At 42.0% G+C, this 25241-nt stretch overlaps 2 protein-coding genes across 2 annotated transcripts in view; one reads left to right on the top strand and one right to left on the bottom strand.

Annotated features, from left to right (window-relative positions):
- Positions 1-25241, bottom strand: part of LOC119658483 (choline O-acetyltransferase) — a 185353-nt gene that overhangs the window by 12207 nt on the left and 147905 nt on the right. The window contains 8 exon segments of the mRNA XM_038065928.1: positions 1915-2115; positions 2197-2355; positions 11733-11755; positions 11758-11789; positions 11852-11949; positions 11951-11976; positions 12061-12863; positions 12931-13103. Of these exon segments, the coding sequence (XP_037921856.1) occupies positions 1915-2115; positions 2197-2355; positions 11733-11755; positions 11758-11789; positions 11852-11949; positions 11951-11976; positions 12061-12863; positions 12931-13103 (1515 nt within the window).
- Positions 21681-22847, top strand: LOC119658484 (extensin-like). The gene is made up of 2 exons (XM_038065929.1): positions 21681-21787; positions 21913-22847. Exons 1-2 carry the CDS (start codon positions 21781-21783, stop codon positions 22638-22640), a joined length of 735 nt encoding a protein of 244 aa, XP_037921857.1. The 5' UTR covers positions 21681-21780; the 3' UTR covers positions 22641-22847.

Raw genomic sequence — 25241 nt, 5'->3', positions numbered from 1 at the left:
GTTTCACTACTCTCAAAATTTAGTGGGGTAAAAGTTGAATTTAAAAACCGCAACCACGCAGGGGGTGGAAAGTTTATGTGGGGGAAGGGAGATCCGCCTCTTCAAATTTAGTGAAAATTTGTGGCGGTCAGCCTCCATAAAAAGTTATGGTTATTGTAAACTTCACCCCGGAAAGGGAGGCAGTAAAGAGGGCGTGTAAGTGGACCTCCACTAAAAACGTTACTCGTTACTCTTTAACAAGTTTATTGGAAGGAGATAGTTTTACTTTCTACCTAAGCGGCTAGCTGCCGGAATTCTTTAACGGAATTAGAAAGGCAGAAGTTTCTTCTTTCTTCTAAATATTTCCTCTACCTTGTCCTCTCACACTCACAAGTCAAAAACAGGAAACTCGATGCTTCAGCTATGAAAAGTTTAGTGTATTTCTTGTGTAAGTATATTTGAGTGCAGAACTATTCCATCTATTTATTATAGGTAATGTATATGCATTTAGCATGCCAGACTACGTAATTCAGGGTGATACTGATATAAAGTGCTATGGGTTACAGTAAATTTCCACTACAGGACAACTTTGAACTTTGAGCTCAATGGTCGCTATGAATTTTCTGACTTAGTTCCGTTGGCCGAAATTCGAACCTTAATTTTATTAGTTCCAGTTGGCCGAAATTCGAACCTAATTTTATGGCTTCAGTAGCAAGATCCCTTTACGGAAACTAAGCTGCCAACCGGAAAAGCTTCTAGGTCATTAATAACCTACCAATAATAAACTGCATAATTTTTGCCATAGTGTACAAAAGATGTATGGAGCAACAAGAGGATGGTTAGCATGGAGCCTTACCAACCTTGAGCAACAATGCAAGCTTCTGCCACTCGGATAATGCAAGAGAAATTACCTCTCATTAGCGAAAGTATTCAATACTGTTTTGCCAAGCACTTACAGGTTATTAGGTTCGCCTTTCGTATGTGACGCTATGTTCGGGTGCATTCTAATGCAAATTTCAGCAGCTTTCCTCTGATTACTGAGGCTACCACTATTATTTCCAAAGTCTGTAACGACAGTCATAATTCATTTCGAGAATAATTTTTAACTGGCGGTTAGTGTAAGCATTTTCCGGGAACGTATGACCTCTGAGTAGCCCAACCACAACTATCTAGAGACACACCACAAACTCCGTCCTTTCAAAAATCACTTTTGCTTCGCGTTACACCTAATTGAGGTTTTCTTGAATCTCCCAAAACCTGCTCTTACTCTTGCCAATCGTCCAGGTCAATGGCGGAAGAATAGACAAGTCTAGCTTAGGAATGATCATAATCTCGACATTCAGTTAAGTTTTGTTCCGTAAAAATCCCTCTTTGTGTGGAACATAGCCGTGAACTGAGCCCGACCCTCCATTTCAATACGTATTCATACCACCTTTATTGATCGGTATATCCCACTCGGAAGGGCTAGCAATCATTGCATTTCCTTGGTTTTTTTAACTCCTTTTCCTCTCTCTACCTATTTGATGATCATTAATAAACCCTACTTTCCTTCGGACAGCATAAATTTGAGATCATGACGGACTTTTTGGCGACGTACCCTTTATTTCGATACTTTCTTCATCGTACCAACTGATTAATCCTTTTTGCATGCATTCGTGAAGGAAAGGAATAAAGTGTTGAATAAGGTTGAAATATTATATCCAAGTACTACAGCATCTTTCATTCAAATAGTTGCGTTCTACTCATTCATAAGCATGCATTGCAAAAAATAAAGTGAACAATTATCTAACACTTACTGCCATTAGCGTGTGTTCTTACAGAATGTGATATTTCAGGTGCACATATTAATCGAACTAGATTGTTTGTGCTCGTTGTGCTCTTGATAAACATTAAAAAATTTCGATTTGTTCGTCAATGAGCGTCTCAAGAAAATACCTGGCTTGTTGAAAGTAAGAAACAATTGGCAATTTTGTAACTATCGTCGGTGAAAAGTTCATGAAAAGATCCTAGCTGCTCTTTGCTGGCCTCACGTAACCCTAGCAGATGGATGTCTATGCCATGACCTAAGATATTTTGCACCATAACTTCAGTTTGACGAGCTACAGCACAGCGGAATAGTTCACGAAGATGGTCTTTCTGCGGGGAAAGTGTGATGAAAGTTAATACTTACTCCAAAAAATCAAAAGGACCTAATATTATTTATGTACTTATACTTACACTGTATATACTGAATTTCACTTTTCTCATGTCTTCCTTTTTGTCTCCCTCATCTTCACGATCGCTTTCCAAGGGAACATTGGCTCCTTCATCTTGACACATGGCTTTGGCCCATTCTAGAGCTTCAGTACTAGCTGACCTAATACAATCCACGCGTCCCTGAAAATGCAACAAGAATTTTTAACATGTGGAAAATTGGGAGAGGCCAATATGGGAGAGATCAATATTTGGGATTTCGGCCAGGGGAGAGGCAACTCTTCAGACGCTGCCTCATCTCTGTCATGGAAGCAGCGTGCTGGCTACAAAGTGGTATTTGCTCCTTATATAACATAAGTTTAAAGTGCACTGAACTGACAGAAGTTATGGGCAGACCAATTTGGTTTTTTTAATTGTTAGAAAGTAGAAAGGGTTACTTCCTTGGTTAGATTATGATCAGCGATACGTGTGGCAAATGCTTTCCGGCGTGAGTCGCCAGCTATAGTAATTGGCCATTTCCTAGAGGTAATGCGTTTCCTAGGTATAATGTGGTAAAACATGTATGACATACTATCCGTATCCTTTCATCTCTGACACGTTATATTTGCGTTTTCAGTCAGTGTCATCCCTCCATATTGTGTACCCTTCAGCATTTGCTTGTCAAATGTTTTGAATGTCCAATCCACATCTGCAGCCACCTTCAAAAACTGTACCGTAATCCTATGCTTCAGTTGAACAAGTCGGGAATCCGGAAGCTGGGCGCTTCAGGTATGAAAGGTTTTGTTTGCTTCTTGTGAGAGTATATTTGAGTGTACAACTATCCCATTTGTACGTAGCCCGTTAAGAATATGCATTTAGCATTTTAGATTTAGTACTTCGGGTTGTAAATTTACACGGTAAAGACAACTTTGAGCTACTGTAACTTTGTTACTAATAGTATGATTTTGATCAAACTTGGAGATAATATACTTCATATTATATATTATACTAATACCAACTTTTATAACTCTGAGATAAACTTAAGGGGCTTTTACTCAATTTTCCCAAAAATATGGTAATATACTATTATTAACTTAATTTGAACGGATATCCATATAGAGAGTATTTTGAGGCCTGGACACTATATAGAGGCAGCTTCATGTTTTTTTTTCAGATTTTTCGGTTGGATAGTTTCTGAGAATGGGTCCGTTAAAGAAATCATCACTTCATCATCATCATCTCAATCGGTGCAGCCGTTTGTGAGAAAAGTGCCTGTGACAGATACACAGAGAAACAGACAGACAGACAGGCAGACAGTTGGGTTTCTCCTTGGGAGAAGACTTTACTGCGACTCGGACGATGGGCTAAAAATATTCCCGACAACTTGCGGAGTGCCACAGGGTTATGTCCTGGGTCCGACGTTACGCCTACCGGACAACGTGACAACTATTGGCTTCGCCGATGATATCGGCATAACAGTGGTTGCAAAGCACTGAGACGAGATCGAGATCTATGCAAATGAAGCGATATGGGAGATCAATTCCTGGTTGAGAAATTCTGGCCTTTGACTTCCTGAACATAAAACAGAAGTAGTTCTCATTAACAAGAGAAGAAAGAACACAACTGTGAAAATCAAAGTTGGGGAAACAACAATTTACTCCCAACCATCGCTCAAATACTTGGTAGTAATTATTAACAGAAGACTCAACTTCAAAAGACACATTAAGTACGCCGCAACTAAAGCGTCTTCCATCGCTGCAACGATCCCGAGGATACTACCGAACATTGGTGGGCCAAGACAAACTCGACGTCTTCTGCTCTCTAGGGTAGTCAGTCCCATGCTACTCTACGCAGCTCCAGTTTGGGCAACTGCTCTGAATAACAAAGTGACCTGCCGAAAATTGGGAATGGCGTATCGGTTAAGTGCACTCCGAGTATGCAGTGCGTATTGGACAACATCAGGAGAAGCAGCATATGTACTAGCAGGGATGCTCTCCATAGACATCTTGGCGAAGGAAGGCCGGCGACTATACGACAAAACGTATGCAGCTGGAGAGTCTAGCGCATTTCGATGGCAGCTGGCACGGTGGGAATCTATCGAAGGGTGGCAAAAGCGAGGGAATGGACATGGAGGTTATCGTGCTTATTTACATCCATTTGGTCACGACGAATCACCATGCTGCCCAAGATGTGGTAACGTGTCTGAGGAATGCGGAGCATGTCAGATTTGATTGCCCCAGGTTCACCGCGCACCGAACAAGAATGGAAGCGGTCGCAGACAGGCGTTTAACACCGGAAAACATTGTGGAGTTTATGCTGGAATCAACGGATGCCTGGAATCAAGTTGTAAGGGAACTGCAAGCTATTCCCTGGATAGTGTGATGCTAAAAAATTTAAGATCTAGTAGCGAGTCTATATACGGATTCTGCTTTCTCGCTATAGGATGGGCACGTTCCATCTTCTAATACTCTTATTCTGAACATATCTCCAGCTATTGGCTTAAGGCCAGAAATACTCAACATATCTCTTTTCGACTATCGCCACAAATCGCGATCTACCTGTCCTTAAATTGCTCATCAATCGCGCAAGTTTGCCACTTAGTATCACCCCATTGAAGAAGCCTACCTCTGATTTTTAGGGTTTTGTGTGTGGAGTGCGGGGGGTCGAAAGTGATCATTTCTTTCACGGACCCATTCTCAGAAACTACACAACCCATAAATCAGAAAAAATAAGAGGCTACCATTATATGGTGCCTAGGCTCCGAAATACCCTCCATACTGATATCTGTTCATGTATTCTTCTGAACTGTCCCAGCTTTCTTTGCGTTTAGGGCTAACTTCATTTCAACGAGCCATTACAAGAACTGAAGTCAAACAACACCCTACACAGAAGTGGCGATATTACCTTCTTGGGGAATCTTTCTTGCTTCTGTTATCAGGTGAAGACCAACACCTACTTCAGCACAAGAATTTCCACGTTAGCATAGAGTAAATCTATTTAATAAAGGTTTATCAATACTATATTCTAGCTGCGACAAAGTTCCCGGAAGGGGCACAGTTACGAACATTCCCATTGAGTACTGCGCTTTCAGAGTTTCCGCCCTCTATCTTGGAAACCAAGAAATGGAAGGCAGATGTACAGGGCTTTCAACGCTACGGCGACTTTAACGCCTTCTCGCGAATGAGACGCTCAACCGGTCTCTCTGGACATTTTAGCGAGAACAGTGTTAAGCTTTAGGTTTCAATAGTCATCCTTATAAATCTATTTTAAGTCTGAAATTCTGTATGCTTGCTAAGTAATACTCAATCCCTGTTATAGTAAGTCTGTGAGTATTTTAAGTATAATTACGTCGGAAAATAATTGGAAAATAAAGGCGCATTACCCTGCTCTTCGCTCCTTTGATTGATTATTAATCGAGTTGTGGTATTCCCTTTATCTGCGCTTGGTTCTCATTGTTTTCAATCTGTCTTTTATTACTCTGGCTGTTGCTAGGTTCTGTTCTGGGTGTTGCTAGAATTTCTGTTTTGTGTGAAGTTAAATAGGATTTGGAATGACAGAAATCACAGGAGCATGTCGATATCATATTTCCAGCATTCTTTAAGCATCCGTTTCTCTGAAAAGAAGTGGTCCATTGTCGAACTTTCGAATGTGAACCCACTTTGACCTTTTCTGATGATATTGTTAGCAAGGTTCTTTCAGTCAACGTTCAATGATTTGGAATAGACGATTCTATGTTGATTGCCACATAGTATATGCTTGCCCCGATGTGATTTATATTTTTAAAGTATACCGTTGAAAAGAGAAGAAAGAAAGTCTGGACAATTTGGTAATATGTTCAAGCTCACATCTATAGCAGATGTATGACCGATCAAGTTACAAATTAAATGCAGCCAATTCCTCATGTCAACCTCGTTTATTAGAAAGTGATCTCACCGTTTATTCACTGTTAAGTATATCGCAGGGGACTTTCTGAAAATCTCACTTCTCCGAATCTAACAAAGATATCTCTACGTCAAATAACACCCGAACCTTATAGCGCGTCAACCACATCTGCGCGCCATCATACATGGGCAGCTGGAAATGCGATCCAGTGTTTCCCGAGACGTCTGCACTTCTCTTCTAGTCTTCCGCGCCATTGTTTAGGCGACCCATCCGTCGGCTAACTGAGAAAGTGGGTTCACTTCATGGTGTAGCGATCAGTGCAAATGTCATCATCATAAGGAACTCCTGACATTCCGGTTTTGCTCCGAGGTCCACCAATTCGATATACTTAAAAGCTGTCTGGCGTCCTGGCCTACCGCATCATTCCATCTTAGGCAGGTCTGCCTCGTCTTCTTTTTCTACCATACAGATTGAAGTTACAAACTTTCCAGGCTGGATCATTCTTATTCATCCGGATTACGACTTTATCCATAACCAGACGATCGTGGTATCGTTCATAGATTCCGTTATTATGTAGGATACGGAATCATGTAGGGGGCCAACAATTCTTCGGAGGATTCTTCTCTCGAACGCGGCCCAGAGTTCGCAATTTTTCTTGCTAACGATCCCAAGTCTCTATAATACATTAGGACTGGTAAGATCATTGTCTTGTACAGTAAGAGCTTTGACCCTATGGTGAGACGGTTCGAACGAAACAGTTTTTGTAAGTTGAATGGGGTCTGTTGGCAGCCAACAACTGTGTGTAGATTTCATCATCGTAACTGTTACCGTTGTGGTTTTTCGACCCCTGATAGGAGAATTATCAATGATCTTAAAGTTGTAGTCTCCTGTCTCTACTCTTCCCTGTTTGACCAGTGCGATTTGATGTTGTTGGTTGTTTCGTTTTTGGTGCTGACGTTACCATATTTCGTCTTGCCTTCATTAATCTCGCACCACCTGCTCTATCCTGGATAAGGCAGTTTGTACGTCTCGGGTGGTTCTTCCCATGATGTCGATATCGTCAGCATTGGTCAGTAGTTGGACGTACTTAAAGAGGATCGTATCCCTCGCATTTACCTCAACATCACTGATCATTTTTTTCCAGGACCAGGTTAAAGAGGGCGCATGATAGGGTATTCTTTGTCTTAGCCCGTTGTTGATGTCGAATGGTCCCGAAAGTGATCCCGTCGCTTTTACCTGACGTCTGCCATCTTTGCCTTGTGAACACATCGCCTACAGTTAACTGGCTTTTGTGCGGACCAAGTTCTTCGTTTGAAATAGTATCAGGCCAGCGTGTCCCCATGATATATCTTCACTATCCATGTGTTGCTTCCATTTAGAAAGAACATTAGCACATAACAGGCTCAACTTGATCTCGGTGCTCATTTCCAGATTGTAGACAAGGTAGCGAAAACGGATCTAGTGCTGCTAGTGTGTCGGGTAACATATGATTGGGTGCACCGTCGACAAAAACCACGCTTACAATTATGCAGATAGATAAAGATTGAGAGAGAGAGTGCAATGACCTGTCAGACTTAGAACCTTGGTTTTGTTCGAGTTATGTTCTATCCAACTTTATTTGCCTCCCTTCTCAAATTCAGATCCATTTGGGCCAAGGTCTATGACCCGGTAAGAGAGCAAACAGATGTCGTCAGCGTAGTCGAGGCTTTCGAGGAATGAAGGTTATGGTCCATCGAATTTCCCCACGTCTTCTGAAGAAGAAATAATACCGGCGACATGATGCAACCTGGAGGACTCCGCTTTCGATCTCAACGTACTCTCTCGGTGCAGTACGTGACATTTTGCGCTATCATGTGTCGCTTTGATAATAACTATTAGTTTTACCAGAATGCCCTTTCTGCTTAGAGTACTTCAGGTGACCTCCCTGTTCACCCTATAGAAAAGCTTTCTCGCAATCGATGAAGAGAAGGTGAAGCGAAGATTTAGAACGGGACTGCTCCCTATCGATAAAGCTTTGGAGATGTCTTTTAATGCATTCCCGGCTTATTTTATACCCTGGAAGGACAATTTTTATCTTTACGACGACAGAGAGTACGCAAATACTCCTCCAGCTATTATACTCAAAATCTACTTTCGAATCTTAACGACCATCCCCTACTTCCACTCTCTGGAAGTAGCAGATCTGCGGTAACTGCACGGTGGTGCGATAAATAACTTTACCCAACGGCTTCCACTCTGATTGAGTACATTGACGGCCCGAATGATTTCTTTTCTGCTTGAGAAACAGTCCGTATCCGCATGTTACGGTAACTAGCCATCTCGTCCACAAGAGGAGGAACTTCACCGGAAGTGATACAGTTAAGAACCGTGGTGAAGTGTTCTTTTCACCTTTTCAGATGTTCATCATCGTGGATGAGCAGTCGACCGTTAGCGTCTTCCATTAGGACCAACTAAAAATTTGCGACCACATGCAAGCTCTTTCGGTATACACTTCAGAATTCATTGCGTTCTGCGGTGTCTTCACTTCCCTGACCAGTGCAATAATAAATTCCTTTTTGTCATGGTGCACACTGCCACTGGAGTCCAAGTATTTCATCGCCTCTCTTGTTTGCCACGTCCAGGAAACAACTCCTAAATCTACTGATGATCGCAAAGTGTGGTGTACGTTGTACGTTGAAACTTAACTGATCTTATGGAAGGCTCTGTGCTCGAACGATGTGTCACAAATGGCAAAGGGGTAGAAATTGCAGAAATTTATAAACCATGGTTCCCCATAACATGTCCGAGCAAGGTGTTGTCAGAACTCACCTTGGCATTGAGATCACCCTTCACGATCACCATGTCAACTTTAAGAAGCATTCCGGAATTGCGTGTAAATGCTCACAAAAAAAATCCCCTCACCACTAGCCTGGACCGAAGCTTGCAGTCACAATATTGTCAGGAAATGGCTCCTAAATCAAGGGAGTGTGCCTTGCGATAATTGTGAGGATCAGAAGAAAGGAAATTGGAAGTTCTTCGAGGGTATTTTTTAGGACTATTGATGGGAGTTGGTCGACCAAGCGTTTTCTTGTTTTTAGACGTCATGATCGACACCGTGGGTGATGTTCGGTGCGACAAAATGGAAATGCTCCCTACAATCAGAGTGATTGAGGGGATGGATAATGACTTTCTCTGTGGATTGGGGCGCAATCGAAAAATAGGATCGATTGGAGTCGGGAATTTGACTTTTGAAAACTGGGTCGTAGTTATGCAAGGTGTATTGTTGTGCTCGAAAGGGTTTTGCCTTCGGGCAAGGAGATGATTTTATGTAGTATTGTTGTATGTTGGGTTATTTTGACTAGGCGAAGGTAGTTTTTCTAATTTCCCAGAAGGTGCCGAGGTTCACGCTTTATGTAGGAAAGGCATTTGTGGAGGTAGTTGGTACATATGGTTAAAATTCGTGGGAAATTTACTTTCCAAGGTTGCAGATTTTCTTGAATGAGGTGAGAGGATTTATTTCTAAATAATCTCCGGTCTATTTTGTATATGATATCGTCGGGATATCCTTGGGGAGAAAAATAAGGTTACGGTAGTTGATGGAGACGGGCAGGAATCAGTCCGTTGCATATTTGCTGAATTGCTTCATTGTACTGAGGATTTCTCGGTCGATGCTGTCGTTAGATACCATGCTGTTGAATAGGAGCAGGAGTGGATAAGTCTGAACTTAATGATTCGACTCCTGAATTTCCTATTCGCTTTCTCGTAATGTAGAACTGAGGGTGTAGAGGAATGGATGGCTCTTTCGAAAAATTTGATGCCGGAAAAGCTTCCAGGAAAGAAAAGATATTGGTATGGTGGTTAAAAAGTAATGTTACCGCTAATTAGAAGTAGGACCCGATGAGCGAGGATTACATTTTGGGCGACCAGTACGGAAAAGGTGTATATTAAAAAGGCTGGATTTGTACTTATTCCAGGTTTCACTGGTTTTGCACAGGAGGACTATGTGAGGATTGGTCGAACACAGCCGATGATGGAGTTAATGACAAACTCGATGATCCTGATGTTAATTGATGGATGTAAGGATATTAACTATCAACTCGATGGTAATGATGTCAATCGATGGAAGTAGAACATTTGTAGGAATTCGTGCGATTTCTTGAGAATTCGAGGAGGTCGAGATTGGACACGTTAATGAGTTTTTGCCAAAATGGAAACTGGGCAGGAGATGTGGCACCGCTTCCACGGTTTCTGTGAATAACATATGAAAGCCAGGGGTGGGTGGAAAAATGGCTCGACGTTCGATCGGACCTTTTACCTGGTCGCACTTTACGCAGCGGTAGGCTAGGTGGCAATTGGTTACCCGCATGATTGCTAGCAATTTTCAATTATACTTAATTTAATCGAAGCGGAAAGATGGTAGCTGAATGGCTTCAATATTTTTGATATGTTGTTTGTAGAACGTCGAAGTCAATATGACCAACGGTAGGTCCAATTCCACATTCATTGTTTTACCCAGGATGAGATGAAAGGTTTAACCATAAGACTGGCTATCTTTTCAGAGAGGATCGTATAAGTGAAAAAACTTCTCCATCAGGATTTTCTTGGCCGTAGAGTAGTCTTTCGGGGGTTTTACTACTGATTTAATGGGAATTACCTGACTTATAAATTAGGTAATTGGCAGAAAGGGCACCAGAAATATTGTTGGCTTGATTTGCAGGTTCAGTAGTTCTACTGCAACGAAGTGAAATGCTTCTACCTACCCTCTTGTGTGTTTCGTTTCTGGCGGTTATATTGCTGAGGATTGAGTCGTAGCCTACTTGGTCGCCTTAGATTGGCTTTGCTGAAGCTTTGCATCGGAAAATAGCTCCATCATTTCCCAGCTGTTTGTGTTATGTTGCTGATATCGATTGAGGGTTATATGATGGTACAGACGATGGTGGCTGGGTTCTGTTTCCTTGAAACGGTTTCTCGAGTTCCCTCTGAGGTACGAGTTCTGCTTCTTTGTCACTTTCGCTACTTAATAATTTTGGTCGTTTATCGCAATTTCAACGCAGATTCAGAAGGCTTAAGTGCTTCAATAAAACGCTAATCTCGTAGACACAAGCCATTTAATGGGGATATATCCTGGAGCACCATATGATTTCTCTGATGCAATTCAATGCAACTCACTCCTACTTCGTCTTCGAAAGTCCACCCATAATTTTCAGCTTATATTCCAAAGCTTCTTAAAAATTATTCTGCTACTCGTCCTGTCAACGAGGAAAAGTCCGTATAGCTAGAAACGGTGATGCTACCTCATCAAAGGCAACTGTAGTCCACGTCAGCCCCCGAATATTATCATTTGACGATTCACAGCAAAGAACACGATGCAAATTTTGGTCTGTACATCCACTTTAACCATAGATACATTGGTACTTGCAGATAGGTATCAACAACCCTCTTGCTAAGGTGTTGGACCTTTGTTTAATGGATCTAGTTCTACTAGTGAAAAGGCAAGTCGAGTCTGGTTGAAAATTAATACAGCACACCGAAGCTTATCCTTGTCCGACTGTACAAGAATCCTTTTCAATGGAGGTCGATTTTTTTCTGCGGATAAGTGGGTTTGATATTGCTTGGATCATAAGTAATGCTAGATCCGCTATCATAGGGTTGGACTTTCGAGAATCTACGATAATACCCCACAGAAAACCATTCATTCCTTTGTAAACATTTCTACTTACCAACACAAATCTTCTAGTTGAGCACTTTCGTATGTGGATACGAGATGCCCATACAACCTAGAATGATAAACCTTTATTTAGTTTGACGGATCTACATAGCGATTAGGTGGTATTCATACTTAAAGTAAGCCAATTGCAACGCGAGTTGTATGTATGCATCTGGGCTGACTTGAGCTTTCTTGATGAAGGTTTTTCCATAGTGATTGAAACGGTATAGCATAGAAATCAAAATCGTCCTATCATCCTAAAAATGAAAGCAGTCGGAATGTTAGATAGGAGTTAACAGCTATACGTATTTATTGGAAAGTAATATACTATCCCCACTAACCTATCAACGCTTTGCTAGCTTCCGTAAACCTCCTGCTAATTTCGGGTGCAATAATCCATTCCAATCGTTCGGGGGCGGTAAATGATGTTGCGGTAACCCCCTCCTCTTCAAGTGGCATTGAATCAATTTTCTTGTAAATCTTTTCTAAAAGTTGGATAACCGCAATGCCCTCAGATGGCGAGTGTTCATAGCAAAGACCCCAAGTTCCATCATTGGATAATATGATCTGCATTGTCTTGTCAAACCACCGATTTGCCGTGTTATACTCACTGCCCCCACCGTGGATCATTTCGTGCGCCATATTGGTTTCGTTGCGTGTTCCAGCCATATGTCCTGCGTATTTGGCTCCGTTGAATCCGCGAGCATTGAAAGTGTTTGGAATTGGTTCGTCTAGGCAAAGTAGAATTAGAGCTCTTTCGATGAGTTCGATGTTACGACAGTTTTGGTCATTCAGTAGAAGTGTGTTTCGATCCTGTGCCCATTTGTTTCTTGGTTCTGCGGTAAGAAGACCAACTGGTGGAGGTCGGACCGGGAGGCACGGAGCGTCACCCAAGATGAACAGAATTTGGGAGGCTATTTCATTTTCAGTTAGACGACCACGATCACCAGCACGGATAGGTACGCAGTACATTTGGTTACGGCATACAACGATAACATGTTGATCAGGACTACTCTCTGGAAGGAACTGAGAGTCACGTTCAATGCCTGGTCGACGGCATCCTCCGAGAAGACGGTAATACTGGGCCATACATAGCGGTTGGTTTTTCTCGCGAGATGTACAACGATCCACCGGTATGGTTCCGCTGAAAAACAAAGTGTATTTGTTATAGAGAAGAAGGTCATATATTTTTACTGTATTTTGATAGCTACCTTTCAAGAAGTTCCAGGTGATCCATGATGCCATCCACAATCCTAGCTGCAAATCTTGCAACATCGTGAACAGTCGTAAATTTACGTGGCGGTAGAACCATTCCTGGATTCGAGTTGATGGGCAGTGGAAGTTTTACATCCATATACATGTCGTTGAGCCAGTAATTGTAGGCCTGAAAGGAAATTTCAATAACAATAAAAGGAGGTTCGCATTTTCATAACATATATTTATTTTTGGTGTAAGTTAGTATAGTTTTCTGCGTTGGGTTATGCGAGAATCTGGTAAGACTAAGTAGAGGCATACGGCGAAAATTATGTATTCGCGCTCATGACACGGGTCTAAATTATATTCAGGATGAAAGTTGTCTGGCAGAACTAATTTAATTTTTATATTGAAGGAGTCTTGAGTCCGAAATCACTGGAAGCGGATTCGACTTATTGAGGAGAAACTATTTCCTACCTTTTTGGTACACGGACCTAGTTTCGGAGGAAAACTATCCAATTGGGAATCAGTCCGACGACTGTTTTCGTGAACACCTTGTGATATATTACGAACGCTGGCTACCTAAGACATCTGGCCCTGATACCTAAAATTTTGAAACCTAGAGCCCAGCGTTGACTGCTTAGGTCGCTTTTTGGTTATCAGGGGAGCATGGACGATTTGAGTGGAACATAATATTATAATAATAATAATCGTTGGCGCAACAATCCACATTGGATAAGGGGCTGGAAGTGTGTTAGAGCACTTCATTCTAGACCGAACGGTACACTACAGGATTACAGAATCCTGTAGGAGGGAATGTGTCAGCATTTCGCCCGCCCGAGGTTATATATTGTTCACCAAATATCTTGATCAAGTAAGCTAGGCTACTTACACACTCTTCTTTCACCATTCTCGACCCAAGAAATAGTGATGATTGCCACCTTGGAGTTTACTCAAAAATGAAGGTGTCACGATTTCGTAATGTGCGACTTATGTCACCTATTAACTGCCACTTCCGTCCTCCTTAGCAACAATTCTGACCCCTGCAACGACCCGAAGTTCTTCTTTCAAAATTTTGTTAGGCTTGAAGCTTCTTAGTAACGTGACGGTCACTTTCCTTGAGCTACTTTAATATAACAGCGCAAGAAAGAACATTAGCAAAGGACAGTCACATATTGATGTATAATAGTATCGAGATAGTTGCATTTCCGAATTTCAGACAAAGATGTAAAGGTAGATCAGACGCTGTTAATGCGTCAAGTGACATTAGCCGGTACCGGCAGAGACAGAGTTACTTACATATTGATTAACGCCTTCAAAGTTTTGTCCAGTCAGGCAGATAGGGAGGGCGAGATCGCCAGTAAGACTATAAATTTTGACTCAATTACTGTTTATCTTCAGTCCGTCATTTCTTGCCTCCTTTTTCAAATCGAGAGACATTTGGAGAAAGTCAATGGCTGTGTGAGAGAGTAAACAGATGTCATCGGCATAGCCGACGTGTTTAGAGGAAAATGGTATGGAATGTTGAAGTCATTCAAGTTCTCTGGACATCTCTGGCATGAAAAATATGTTAATCACAAGAAATAATATTGGCGGCAAGATACAACCCTGGGGAACTCCGCTTTATACTTCAAATTTTTCGATGTAGTGCTCTGATAATAGCTTTTGGTTTTCGTGGAATTTCCTTCCTGCATAGAGCCTTATAAATTGACGCACTCGAAAGTTTTCTCGAAATTCAAAAAGAGGAGGTAAACTTGGACTCAGCTTATTTTTTCAAAATAATCCAGATGGTGCAAGTTCTTTTGAAATGCGGTATACGATTCCGATATCGTTGTAACTTGCGACAGCGTCTGCTTCCTTGACCAAAATACCCTCAAGAGTGTTTTTCATTTGATACACTCATTTTCAGACGATAGCTTCTTAGAAGAAGTCTTGCTTTCTTGAACTATGCGCTTTTTGATCCCGCAGCTTGAAGTGAGAGTATTTATCTGAGTTTACCCAGGAGGAAAACTGCGCGCAAGTCATAAAGAGAGCTATTACGCTACTTCATTTTAAGCCACACGATGAAGAAGGAAGTCCAAGGAAAAAGTCGAAATCTACTGTATTGATAAGGTCACCGGAAACATAACTACTCTCTAACCGTAACCGTACGCAAATAAAAGGGGACAAAGGACAAAAAATTCTTCAGGGAAACTATAACTGACTAACCAAAAAATATCTCATGCGATTAAAGGCGATGACCAATCAGAACCTAATTAAAAAGTTATTGAATGCAGCAGTTTTGTACACCGGGCAGGGACCTGAATGAAGTCACGTCTAAGGAACTAATCTGCATTTTCCCGGAGAAACAGTCCAATCTGCAGAAACTTGAAGAAGAAACGATTCTGAGTCCTACAAAATGTTGTGTTCAAACAGCGTTATTGCTGCTGCTACTACCAGCGGGGACATTGTGAAATTTGTTAACCACTGGGAAAGCTCGCATTAGATTGTTTGTCGCCTGAGAAAACACTTCTCAATAAAGGTGTGACCCAAATGCCGGTTCGAAAAGGCATGCTCAAGCGACATCATCCGTTTGATTCGTACAGAAGGACGGAGTAGAGAAATAAAGGAGTATTTACGAAGCTGGATACGACGCTGATGAACTTATCAGAAAGGGGGTCTGTCTCAATAATTAGCTAGGTCGGTTTCAACAACTACTAGAAAGCAATGGCCTTCGAACTATGGAGGGATATACTATACTTTTCAGATTGGGCTGCAATAGCGACCGCTGGGCGACCGTTATTGAAGTTTGGCTTTATCGCCTTTATATATGTAGAGCTCACAACAATGCGAAAAAGATACAGATTTGCGATTGGTTGACTCAAAACCTCGCCACCAGATATAGTGCGTTAATCCCTGGCTCAGGAGAGGGAGGAGTGCTAACTGTTTCTGGAGTCTTCTGGGAAAGGTGCGAATTGCAGCAGTAAAAAGACAGAAATGATTGAAAATATGCAGTGGGGCAGCCACAGAATGTGAAGGATGCTAAGTCCACATTTACTTGACGCTGGACCGGAGTAGATAAAAGAGAAGTAGAGAAAAGTGTTCATGGTTTTAAGTTGGATATAATTCGCACCCTTGTCGTATTTTGCGGTTATATAAAAAGGAGCTATTTCCATCTTTTGCCACTTTCGGTCACGCTGCTCACATGATAGAGGCGAGGTAGGGTCTGATGCCTCTACTCTGGAGGAAATCGCTAGTCATTTTTCTTTCAAGTATTTAAATACTTGGGTTCTCTGCCCAAAACGATGGGTACGTGGACCAAAAAAGTGAGAACAAGTTCCACCTCCGGTGGAAAAGGCAGAAATTGGTTTTACTACCGGAACCCCAAAAACCGCCCGGTGTACTCTCTTCATATCGCCATATCGCTCGATTTGCCTTCTTGACACTGTGGGGAAACTGCTGAAGATATGTAACAGGATGCTTTCGGTCATTAAGCCAGCAAGTGGTCTATCGGAGCGGCAATATGTGTCAGGTGAGTCCTTTCTACGATCACAGGGATAGCAATTTTCGTGGATCTGGTTTAGGAGGCGTTGGCTGTTGATAAGTCCTGTGCGTTGGAGACGTTAGATATCATAAATGCCGTTTATTTGACCAATCTAGGTTTAATTTAGAGTACCTTGGCTAAACTGGGTGTCCTCTCGTACAAGATGAATGACAGGTCGAAAGAATACCTTTTGACATCAGGTGTCCTCAGCTTGTTGGATTCGCTACAAAGAGGCTTAAAAAGCGAAAAAGAAAACATAAGGTCAGCCAAACGATCATTATGGAGACGCTTTTGCAAAGAGACCAACTCTTTTGAGGCAACCTCAAAGCTAAAGCGGATCCTTGTCAAAGAACATAGCCAGAAGTTGGCTTATCTACATTTTCAGAGCGGGAGGTACATGCAAAGCGATGAGGGAACGGCCAGCCAATTGCTTGAAGTAGACTTTCCGGGCAGCATTCAAAATATCATCTCGGAGTCGCCAGACACATACAGCCCTCAATCGGAAGATTGGACTCGGGTATGCAAAGTAGTTTCACGGGGGCGAGTGAAATGGGCATTGACCTCGTTCCGTAGATACCAATCTGTAGGTCCGGATGGTATTATTCCTGCTTTAGTAATAGAGGAAATGGATGCCCTGGCCCTACACATTCGGAATATATACCGCACATGCCGAGCACATGCTTATATTCCAACCATCCTGCGTGATGTGAAGGTAATATTTATTCCCAAAACAAGGAAACCCACCCACACAGCCGCAGAAAGCTTCCGACCGATCAATTTAACTTCCCTTCTGTCAAAAGGACTGGAAAGACTAGTAGATCGGTTCATAAGGGATACATATATCCCTAAGTGGCCACTTCACTATAGGTAACATGCCTACTAGAAAGGCAATCTACGGAAACAGCAACTGAGAAGGTAATATCCGATAAAGAATACGCTTTAAGCTCATTTCTGGACATTGAAAGCGTCTTCAATTATATCTCATTTGCGGCGATTTGTAACGCGGCAAGATAGCATGGAATCGCTATTACTCAGTTGGATCCTTCACATGTTAGAGTGGAGAAAAGTCCACATATTGGTCGAACAGAAGTCTATTGAGGCGGGGGGTTCTTTCTCCTCTGTTATGACTCCTGGTAATGGACAGCTTGCTATGGCTCCTGGACACAAAGGTATTCGCACAAGCATTTACGGACGATCTTGGCGTAATAATTATTGGCAAGTTTGCGGGTACAGTGTGTAACCGCCTGACCGGCAGTTGGTGCCTCCATAATGAACTCACGGTGAATGCTAGGAAGACCTATCTAGTTACACCCCACGTTGACAGACCGTGGCACTCGAAATTATTCTAAATCCATTTGCAAGTAAAACGGAAAGCAACTAACGATATGGGCTTGTTACTATTGACGCTTGGAAAGGCGGCCAATCATACGGTCATGCGTCCATCTGGAAAAATGTTGGCAAACATCAGGTGGCCCTGGTGCCCGACGATCATATGGTTTTCAGATTCGTCTTCAAAAAGACATATTCCCCCGAAATCACCAAAAGAGAGGAATGATCGATAAATGGCCATGAATCTTTTGGAAGTATAGGCTCGCCAAGATTCTGAATCCCAAATGATGGGGCTAGAACTAACTTTTAGCATCCGGCCATCTACTGTCAGGTCTACCCTGAAGGGAGAAATGGCAAGGATTGACGCAACCGAATGGAGAAATTTGAACTTTTGCTGCAGGCGGAAATCTTGTTGAAGGAGCCCGAGAGCACTAGAGCGGCATTTTTGTTATCCCTTAAGGGGGTCATCCCGTGTGTCGGGTTGGAGAAATCGATTTTTTTTTTTTGCATGAATTGTATCTATATAGAGTGGAGAATATGTGGGCAAAGGGATTTTCCGATATTCCGAGTCCTGCAGAAATTACAGTGTTAAAAAGGTAAGGAGTTTGCAGCCGCGGCTAGAGCACTCGATGAGAAAGAGCATCGAATCTTTTTTTACCTGTTAGTTTTTAACCTGGGCCTTATAAATTCGAGCACAGGTATAAATATAAAAAGATGGAAAACCAATCAATTGTCTAAAATTATTTCCTGTTTGGAATAAAAAGGATAATCCAGTCTAGACTGGGCACCGAAAAGCTTTTAAGCTATACTGAGTTATATTTTGTTGTAAGTATTGTGCTGTTTGTGTGTTCAGTGATTTTTTTAAATGGATCATACGAAGGGAGATCGCTTTAACGTTCAACGTCATGCTCGCACTAAAAAACGAGTATTTCATGGGAATCAACACTTATCAGAGAAGAAAAAGGATTTCGCATCAACATCAGCAAAGAAACTTTCAGCAAGCATGAACATGGATGTTCCAATTGCGACAAGTTTTGTATATTGTATATTGTATTTTGCTGGAGTTTTCTCCGGTAATTCTGCAAATTTCTGCAAATAATAAAATATACGTAGTAGAATTTAAAAGAATGCGTAGGACACGTCGAGAAGAGAATGGGAACGCGGCTTAGAAATGCAAAGAAGAATCACAAAGCCATTGGTAAAAAAGGGGCTGGAAAACTTACTGATAAGGTTATTAACGACCTCACTACATTTTTTGGGCTAGCTATTCGTTGACACGCAAATTCGATAGAAGGAATAAAGGAAGAAATTGGGGCAGCTTTCTTTCATAAATGTTCTACAGATGAAAATCCTTACCATCAAAATTGTCCAGCAAGCGAGGACAGTTGGTGCAAATGAAGCAAAGCGGAAGCTAAAGGAGAACTGGATAAGGCACCTTTGACTGAAGAAGTTCAAACAGTCATCAAATCAATCTACGAAGATTTGTCACGAGATGATCTGTTGAACAGCTGTTGAGGAGCAGAGACCCAGAATAACAATGAGTCGTTAAATGCATTAATCTGGACTTTCGCTCCTAAACACCTTCATTCTGAGGCCAAGGTCGTAGATATGGCAACTTTTTTGGCTGTAATTATTTTTAATGAAGGATTCAATGGCATTCTCAAAATCCTAGTGACAATGGGATATCAAGTTGGACACATATGTCAGGTTTTTGTCGACCACTGTAATGAAGCGCGAATTAGGCGGTCCGAACGACGATCGACTGACCTCGCTAAAAGAGCCAGAATTGAAATCAGAGAGCAACAATCGGCCTTATAAGACTTTTTTGAAGAAACGGAGGGTGCTCTCTATGGACCAGGTATAGCAGATTAATAGTGAGTTAAAATTTTACTGTTGATAATCACATTTAAATTTTCAAATGCGTTTTTCTCGAAACTGCATCTTGAAAATCGGCTGCCACCATAGCTCAAAATCTATCCAACCAAATTCTTTGAAATTTTCACGACTTCTTCAATACATATTTCTACGGTCCGCAAACTAGGATAATTGCGATCGGACGGGTAGTTTTTTTTTTATTCATAAAAAAAGCCGTAAAAAAACACCAAAATTCAAAAAATCAACTTTAAAAGCCCACCAAAAATTTACCTTTTAATATTTTCTAATTATCCTAGTTTGCGGACCGTGGAATATTGTCCACATTAAAATGCCGTTTAGTTTTTTTTCCCCAGATGAACACAGCGCCCTCCAGCGTGGCAGCAGAAAAACACCTTTTTTTGGAGATGGGTACATAAATTGACACGTATTCCAAAAACTAGCTACAATATCAAGCCGAAAAATTTATCACATATATTAGAGATATAAATAAACATATGGTGAAAAAATCATGTTTCTATCTTTATCCAGTCCTTCAAAATAATTTTTCAAAAAAAGGCAAAAAAACGGCCTTCACACGGGATGACCCCCTTAAGAAGTGGGACATGAAAATCGTAGTAGGGCTTTTAATTTAATTGTTCCTTAAACTACCACATGGAAAAAATCGGAGTGGTGGTATCGGCCATATGCAGCCAATGCGAGGAGGAAGAATAGACGGCCCTGTATACAGCTGCCCGGCCTCCCCAGACCTCAGACGAAGATACCATGGTAAGGTTTTTTTCAGGGAAGACTCTGCGCATTATCTGTCTCTAGAGAACGTTCTCAGATTCGCGAAAGTGTGCGAACGGGCACCGTCGGCGAGAGGCCGATGAATAGGCGATGTCCAACGATGGTACAATGGGCCTAGCAAAGGTCAGCTTTGAGGAGAGGCGCGCAGTCCTTCCCAGATCCTCAATATGCTAGGCGCGCTGAATAGGGGCACAGACTCGAATAACAAAGCTAGAAGGTTAATAGGAAGGTCCGAACGACTTTTTCTCAGGTTCAGACGTTCTAGCGAAGTTACGCAGTATTCAAATCAGGAATTATATCACTAATTTCAGCGAACTAGTCGGATACCTGGAAGTGATGACGACGATATCCCATCCACCATCGCAGATTAAAAACGTCAAAAACGAAAGATCTATTTATAAATAGATAGTAAGAGTGATTGGAAAGCTAAAAGAAGGGTCAGTGCATCAATAGGAAATATTAATTGTAATCTTATACTGCTCTTGGACTATAGAGGAAGCTGTGATTATCCCAGAATGTTTAAATTGGTCATTATTGGTTATTCAAGCTGCCATGGAGTATTGGATGACCGGGAGCGCATATCCTCCAACCACCGGGAAAGGGGGGACACTAAAGGAAACTGGAGGTGAATTGGCTATACCAAAAAACTGGCGCATAGGACGCTCTCATCTCTGGAGGATTGAGATTGGGATGGGTCCCGGTGATTCAACGTAAATTGTGGGACCTACCAGGAAGATGCTCTTATGAGCATGATGAATGAATGAAGCTCAAGCCTCCGAAACGAAAAAAGGAACGTATTATATACTTTTATCTTGAAATCTCTGGGCTGGGGAGCATGGTATGCCCATGAGTAGCAGAAGGTGTTCCATTCATGTATTTTTGTGATAATTCTTGGGCTATTTAGTCCTCAGATAGGAGGATGAGCCAGGATATCAAAACATTTACCAAAAAAGCTCGCAATGTGAAAACTACTCGGTATTCAGAAATACTAATATTGGCCAAAATTTATACCCTTTTCGCATAGCCATAAAAAGACATAATTCTGGGAATCAATTGCACAGTTTCTCTCTAATGGAAGTTTCATTTAGGGTACAATTCTGAACCCGCATATTACCCTTACTATTTATCAGGCGGCAACTTTTGTTCATTATGTTATTTACTTATCGCATTATGTCTTCACACAATAAAAACATTTGTCAAAAAAATGTTAACATAAATTATATTGGCCAACAATTATCAGTCTGTCGATATTGGAGTACTCCAATATCTATGAATGGAGCTCCATTCAATATAAATACAGGTCGTTTGGAATTTTTGAAGTAATACCAAATATTTGTACGTAAAAAGCGGTACCATGAGAGGTGAGACATTTACTTTAACCAGTTTAATAGATAAAGGACAAATTTTAAAGAAGAATAGTTAAAAAAGTGAATGTCAATGTAGAATTCACACAGCAGTTTAATGTTTTTTCTTTTTTATTTTCAAGTGCCACTAGTACTTCTGGCAGTTGTGGGATGGTTGCACCAGAGCGCCGCTCAAACATGCACTTCAGCTGGCCCGGTTTTTGCTAATCCCCTTGACCCATCGTACTACACAAAGTGTCTGGCAGCTGGAGTAGGTGTGAAATTGAGATGCCCCCCGGGACAATATTTCTCAGTGAGTGCTTGTATAACTGGCGTAGCTCCTCCACGTCCAACGATAACCACCACCACAACAACAGTAAAGGCTCCAATAACTCCATCAAAATCTCCAGATCCAGTCTCAGTACCCACTGCACCTACAGTTCAGCCAATAATTCCATTAGCACCCTTGCCATCAAAACCCGCTGAGTCGAAACCTCAGGAACCCGAAACTAATGTAGACACTGATACTGATCCATCACCAGAAGTAAAGCCTGATGATGATAGCAAAACCCCTGCTAAGGATACTGCAAGTCCAATTAAAACTCCTCCAACGTCTCCTCCAGCGCCACCTGTAGATAATGGTGATGCACCTGCCTCGGCAGCATCTAAAATTCCTGAACCCCCAACAGAGCGTCCAACCCCCGGTACCGTGAAGGGTAAAAAGACAACTGCTAAGCGGCAAAGGACTACAACAAAAAAGAGTGGCTTAAGCAAGAAGAAAACAACTCCTGCTGCCAAGGATACGAAAAAACGAAACAAAACTGCAGCGCCAAAGAGGCGTAAGGCCCAAAATAATTCCCAGAAGAGTTAAATTGAGGCAATGATAGCAAAGTGACTAATGTAAATGGCGAATGAGTAATGAAGTTTATGACAAATATAATTCGCTAGTTGAGTTATTTTCATAGTTTTATGATTTCGCTGGTTTAATTTTATTAATTTATATGTAATCATCATTTTTGATATGTAAGTGTCCCAGGCAACAACCGTAACGCAATAAATAAACAGCAATAATAGTTGAGATAGTCAGTATTTTCTGGAACTTCCTTTGGGATTGCCGTTCGTTAGTTTGGCTTACGATGTCCCTTTCTTGATGTACTGAAGCAGTTTTCGGAATCGGAGGCTATAAAAGTTTTAGGTTTGGAGAATGAAAATATTCATGGGATTCTCACCGACTAAGACTAGGCGATATGATCGCGAGGCGGAAGTGGCAGTGGATAGGTCACGCATAAAGAAATGGAAACAATTCCATTGCTGGCTACGCCATGCATTCTTCCAAGATGACTGACGAACCCCAAGAGCATCTGTTGCAGAGTAGAAGTAGAAGAGGAGTGCGGGCATCTTAGGAAGTCCTGGGGACAAGCGGATTTCAACGAACCGCAAACGGTGACGCGTAGGCGCGGTTCACGCGCTATACCCTATCAAGGGGTAAATGGCAACTATATAAAACTGCCCCCACTTCACCGCTCATATCCCCATGTAATTGTCGTGAACTATATCAGCATTATGAATCCGCGCGTCCGTCGTGCTTTACAGGTTCAGTTCACTTCCAGGAGCTTTGCTTGTATAGCGCTTTTTGTAGCGTTTGCTTCCGGCTTCAACATCTCCTCCACGAGATTACGGGGTCTGATAGCTACTTTCAGAGCCTCAATCAACTTCTCTCTTTCGTCCGTGAATCTCCTACAATTGAGCATAAAATTCTCCGGTTTCTCGGGTGTAGCCAGTATTCGGGATAGGTCTAATCCGAAGTAATTACTTCCTGTAGCAACTGTGACACATAAGGAACTATGATACGTGGTAATGTAATTCTTCATCTTTTCGCTCTCTCAATAGAGGGGATCAGTGTATGAGTTCAGCGGCTTTTTTCTGAAAGTGCCGTACTGAGGTTGCCATCTCCTATCCATCATCTTCCTAGTGGCTTTTTGGAAATCTGCAGTCACCTCGAGCGGATTTACCCTCCTACTTTGGAAGAAAAAAATCTCCTGATTCGTTGGGGATTGGCCGGTATGTTGTCCTCTTCTATTGCGCATCAGTGTAATTATCTCCCTCCTTAATATATAACTTATAAATTGCCACTTTCGCCATTCGATTACATCGTCTAGGGCGAGCTACCCTGTGCGCCCACGAAGACAAATGTTTACTAATGTTTGGAGCTTTTGAGTGACAGTGGGTGGTCACTTTCCACATGCTAATCCTATATAGCAACACAGGAAAACCAGCAGGGAAATCAGCCCAACTTGATCTCGGTGTTCAACACCAACACCGTAACTGCATTTCCAGATTTCAGACAAGCTGTATAGTGCTGTTAATGCGTCATCATGCAACATCCAGTTCGTTACCATCGCCGATAGAGGCCTCGCTTTCTGGATATGCAAATTGGTCCACGCCCTCAATTCTCCGCCCATTAATACAGACAGGGAGAATGTGATGGCTCGTTAGACTGAAAACCTTGATTTTATTGGTGCTTATCTTCAGTTCCACCCTAGTTACCCTCTTCTTTAATTTAAAGCCCCATGATCCGGTGAGAAGCAAACAGATGTTATCAGCGTAGTCAAAGAGTTTGAGTAACATATTGGTCCATTGAACTCCTCTAAGTCTTCCGGACAAGGAAGCATGAAGAACGTCACCGATAACATAATGAAATATTATTGATGACAATATGCGACCTTGTTGGACCCCGCTTTAGACCTCAAATCCCTTTCCGCTGACCAGCGCAACAACAAACTCCCTTTTGTCACGGCGCATATTACACTGAACTTCACGGGGTTTCGCACGGCGGGGGAATTAGACCATGTCGTGTCCACCAATACGCGCAACTGTCAATAGAACATTCAATCCTTTCCGTTCCACGATTCCGCAGGCAGGCAGATCTTATGACGCCGCTTCGGGACGTAGCCGGCGATCTCCGTAACATCCGAGAAAAGAGCATTTTTGATGCTCAATGCTCATCGATATTCTGAACCGGGTTACTCAGTATATCTACCGTCCTATCATCAAGATGTTAAGCTCTCCCACTGTTGAGCGATAATTAGATCATACAAGCGGTCGATATTAAAATTTGAGCATTGCAACTCTTCAACCCTGCAAGAAGTGACGGACGCAACACTCTCGAGAAGGAAAGTGACCATCAGATGTTGATGCTCTTATGGTAAGCTCTGTCTTTAAATAATGTGCCACCAATGACGATGCAGGGGAGGTCTCCCCTGCATGTAATTCCTCGCAGAAAGAATCTTTCTCCACTATATTGGAGATTTACCTTGGTGCATAGAACTGTACAATTGCTATGCTCCCTAACTAGGATCGGAATTTCGCAGTTAGAATCCTGCCAGTCTGCTACTTCTACGTCAAATTAGCGCGCCTTGCGGTAGCCGATAATAACCCAACCCCAGATTCGCATCTGCTTCCCCTTGGTTTT

The sequence above is a fragment of the Hermetia illucens genome, chromosome 5 (assembly GCF_905115235.1).
Source record: "Hermetia illucens chromosome 5, iHerIll2.2.curated.20191125, whole genome shotgun sequence".
In the NCBI taxonomy this organism is placed as follows: Eukaryota; Metazoa; Arthropoda; class Insecta; order Diptera; family Stratiomyidae; genus Hermetia; species Hermetia illucens.
This window is presented reverse-complemented; position numbering and strand designations above follow the sequence as displayed.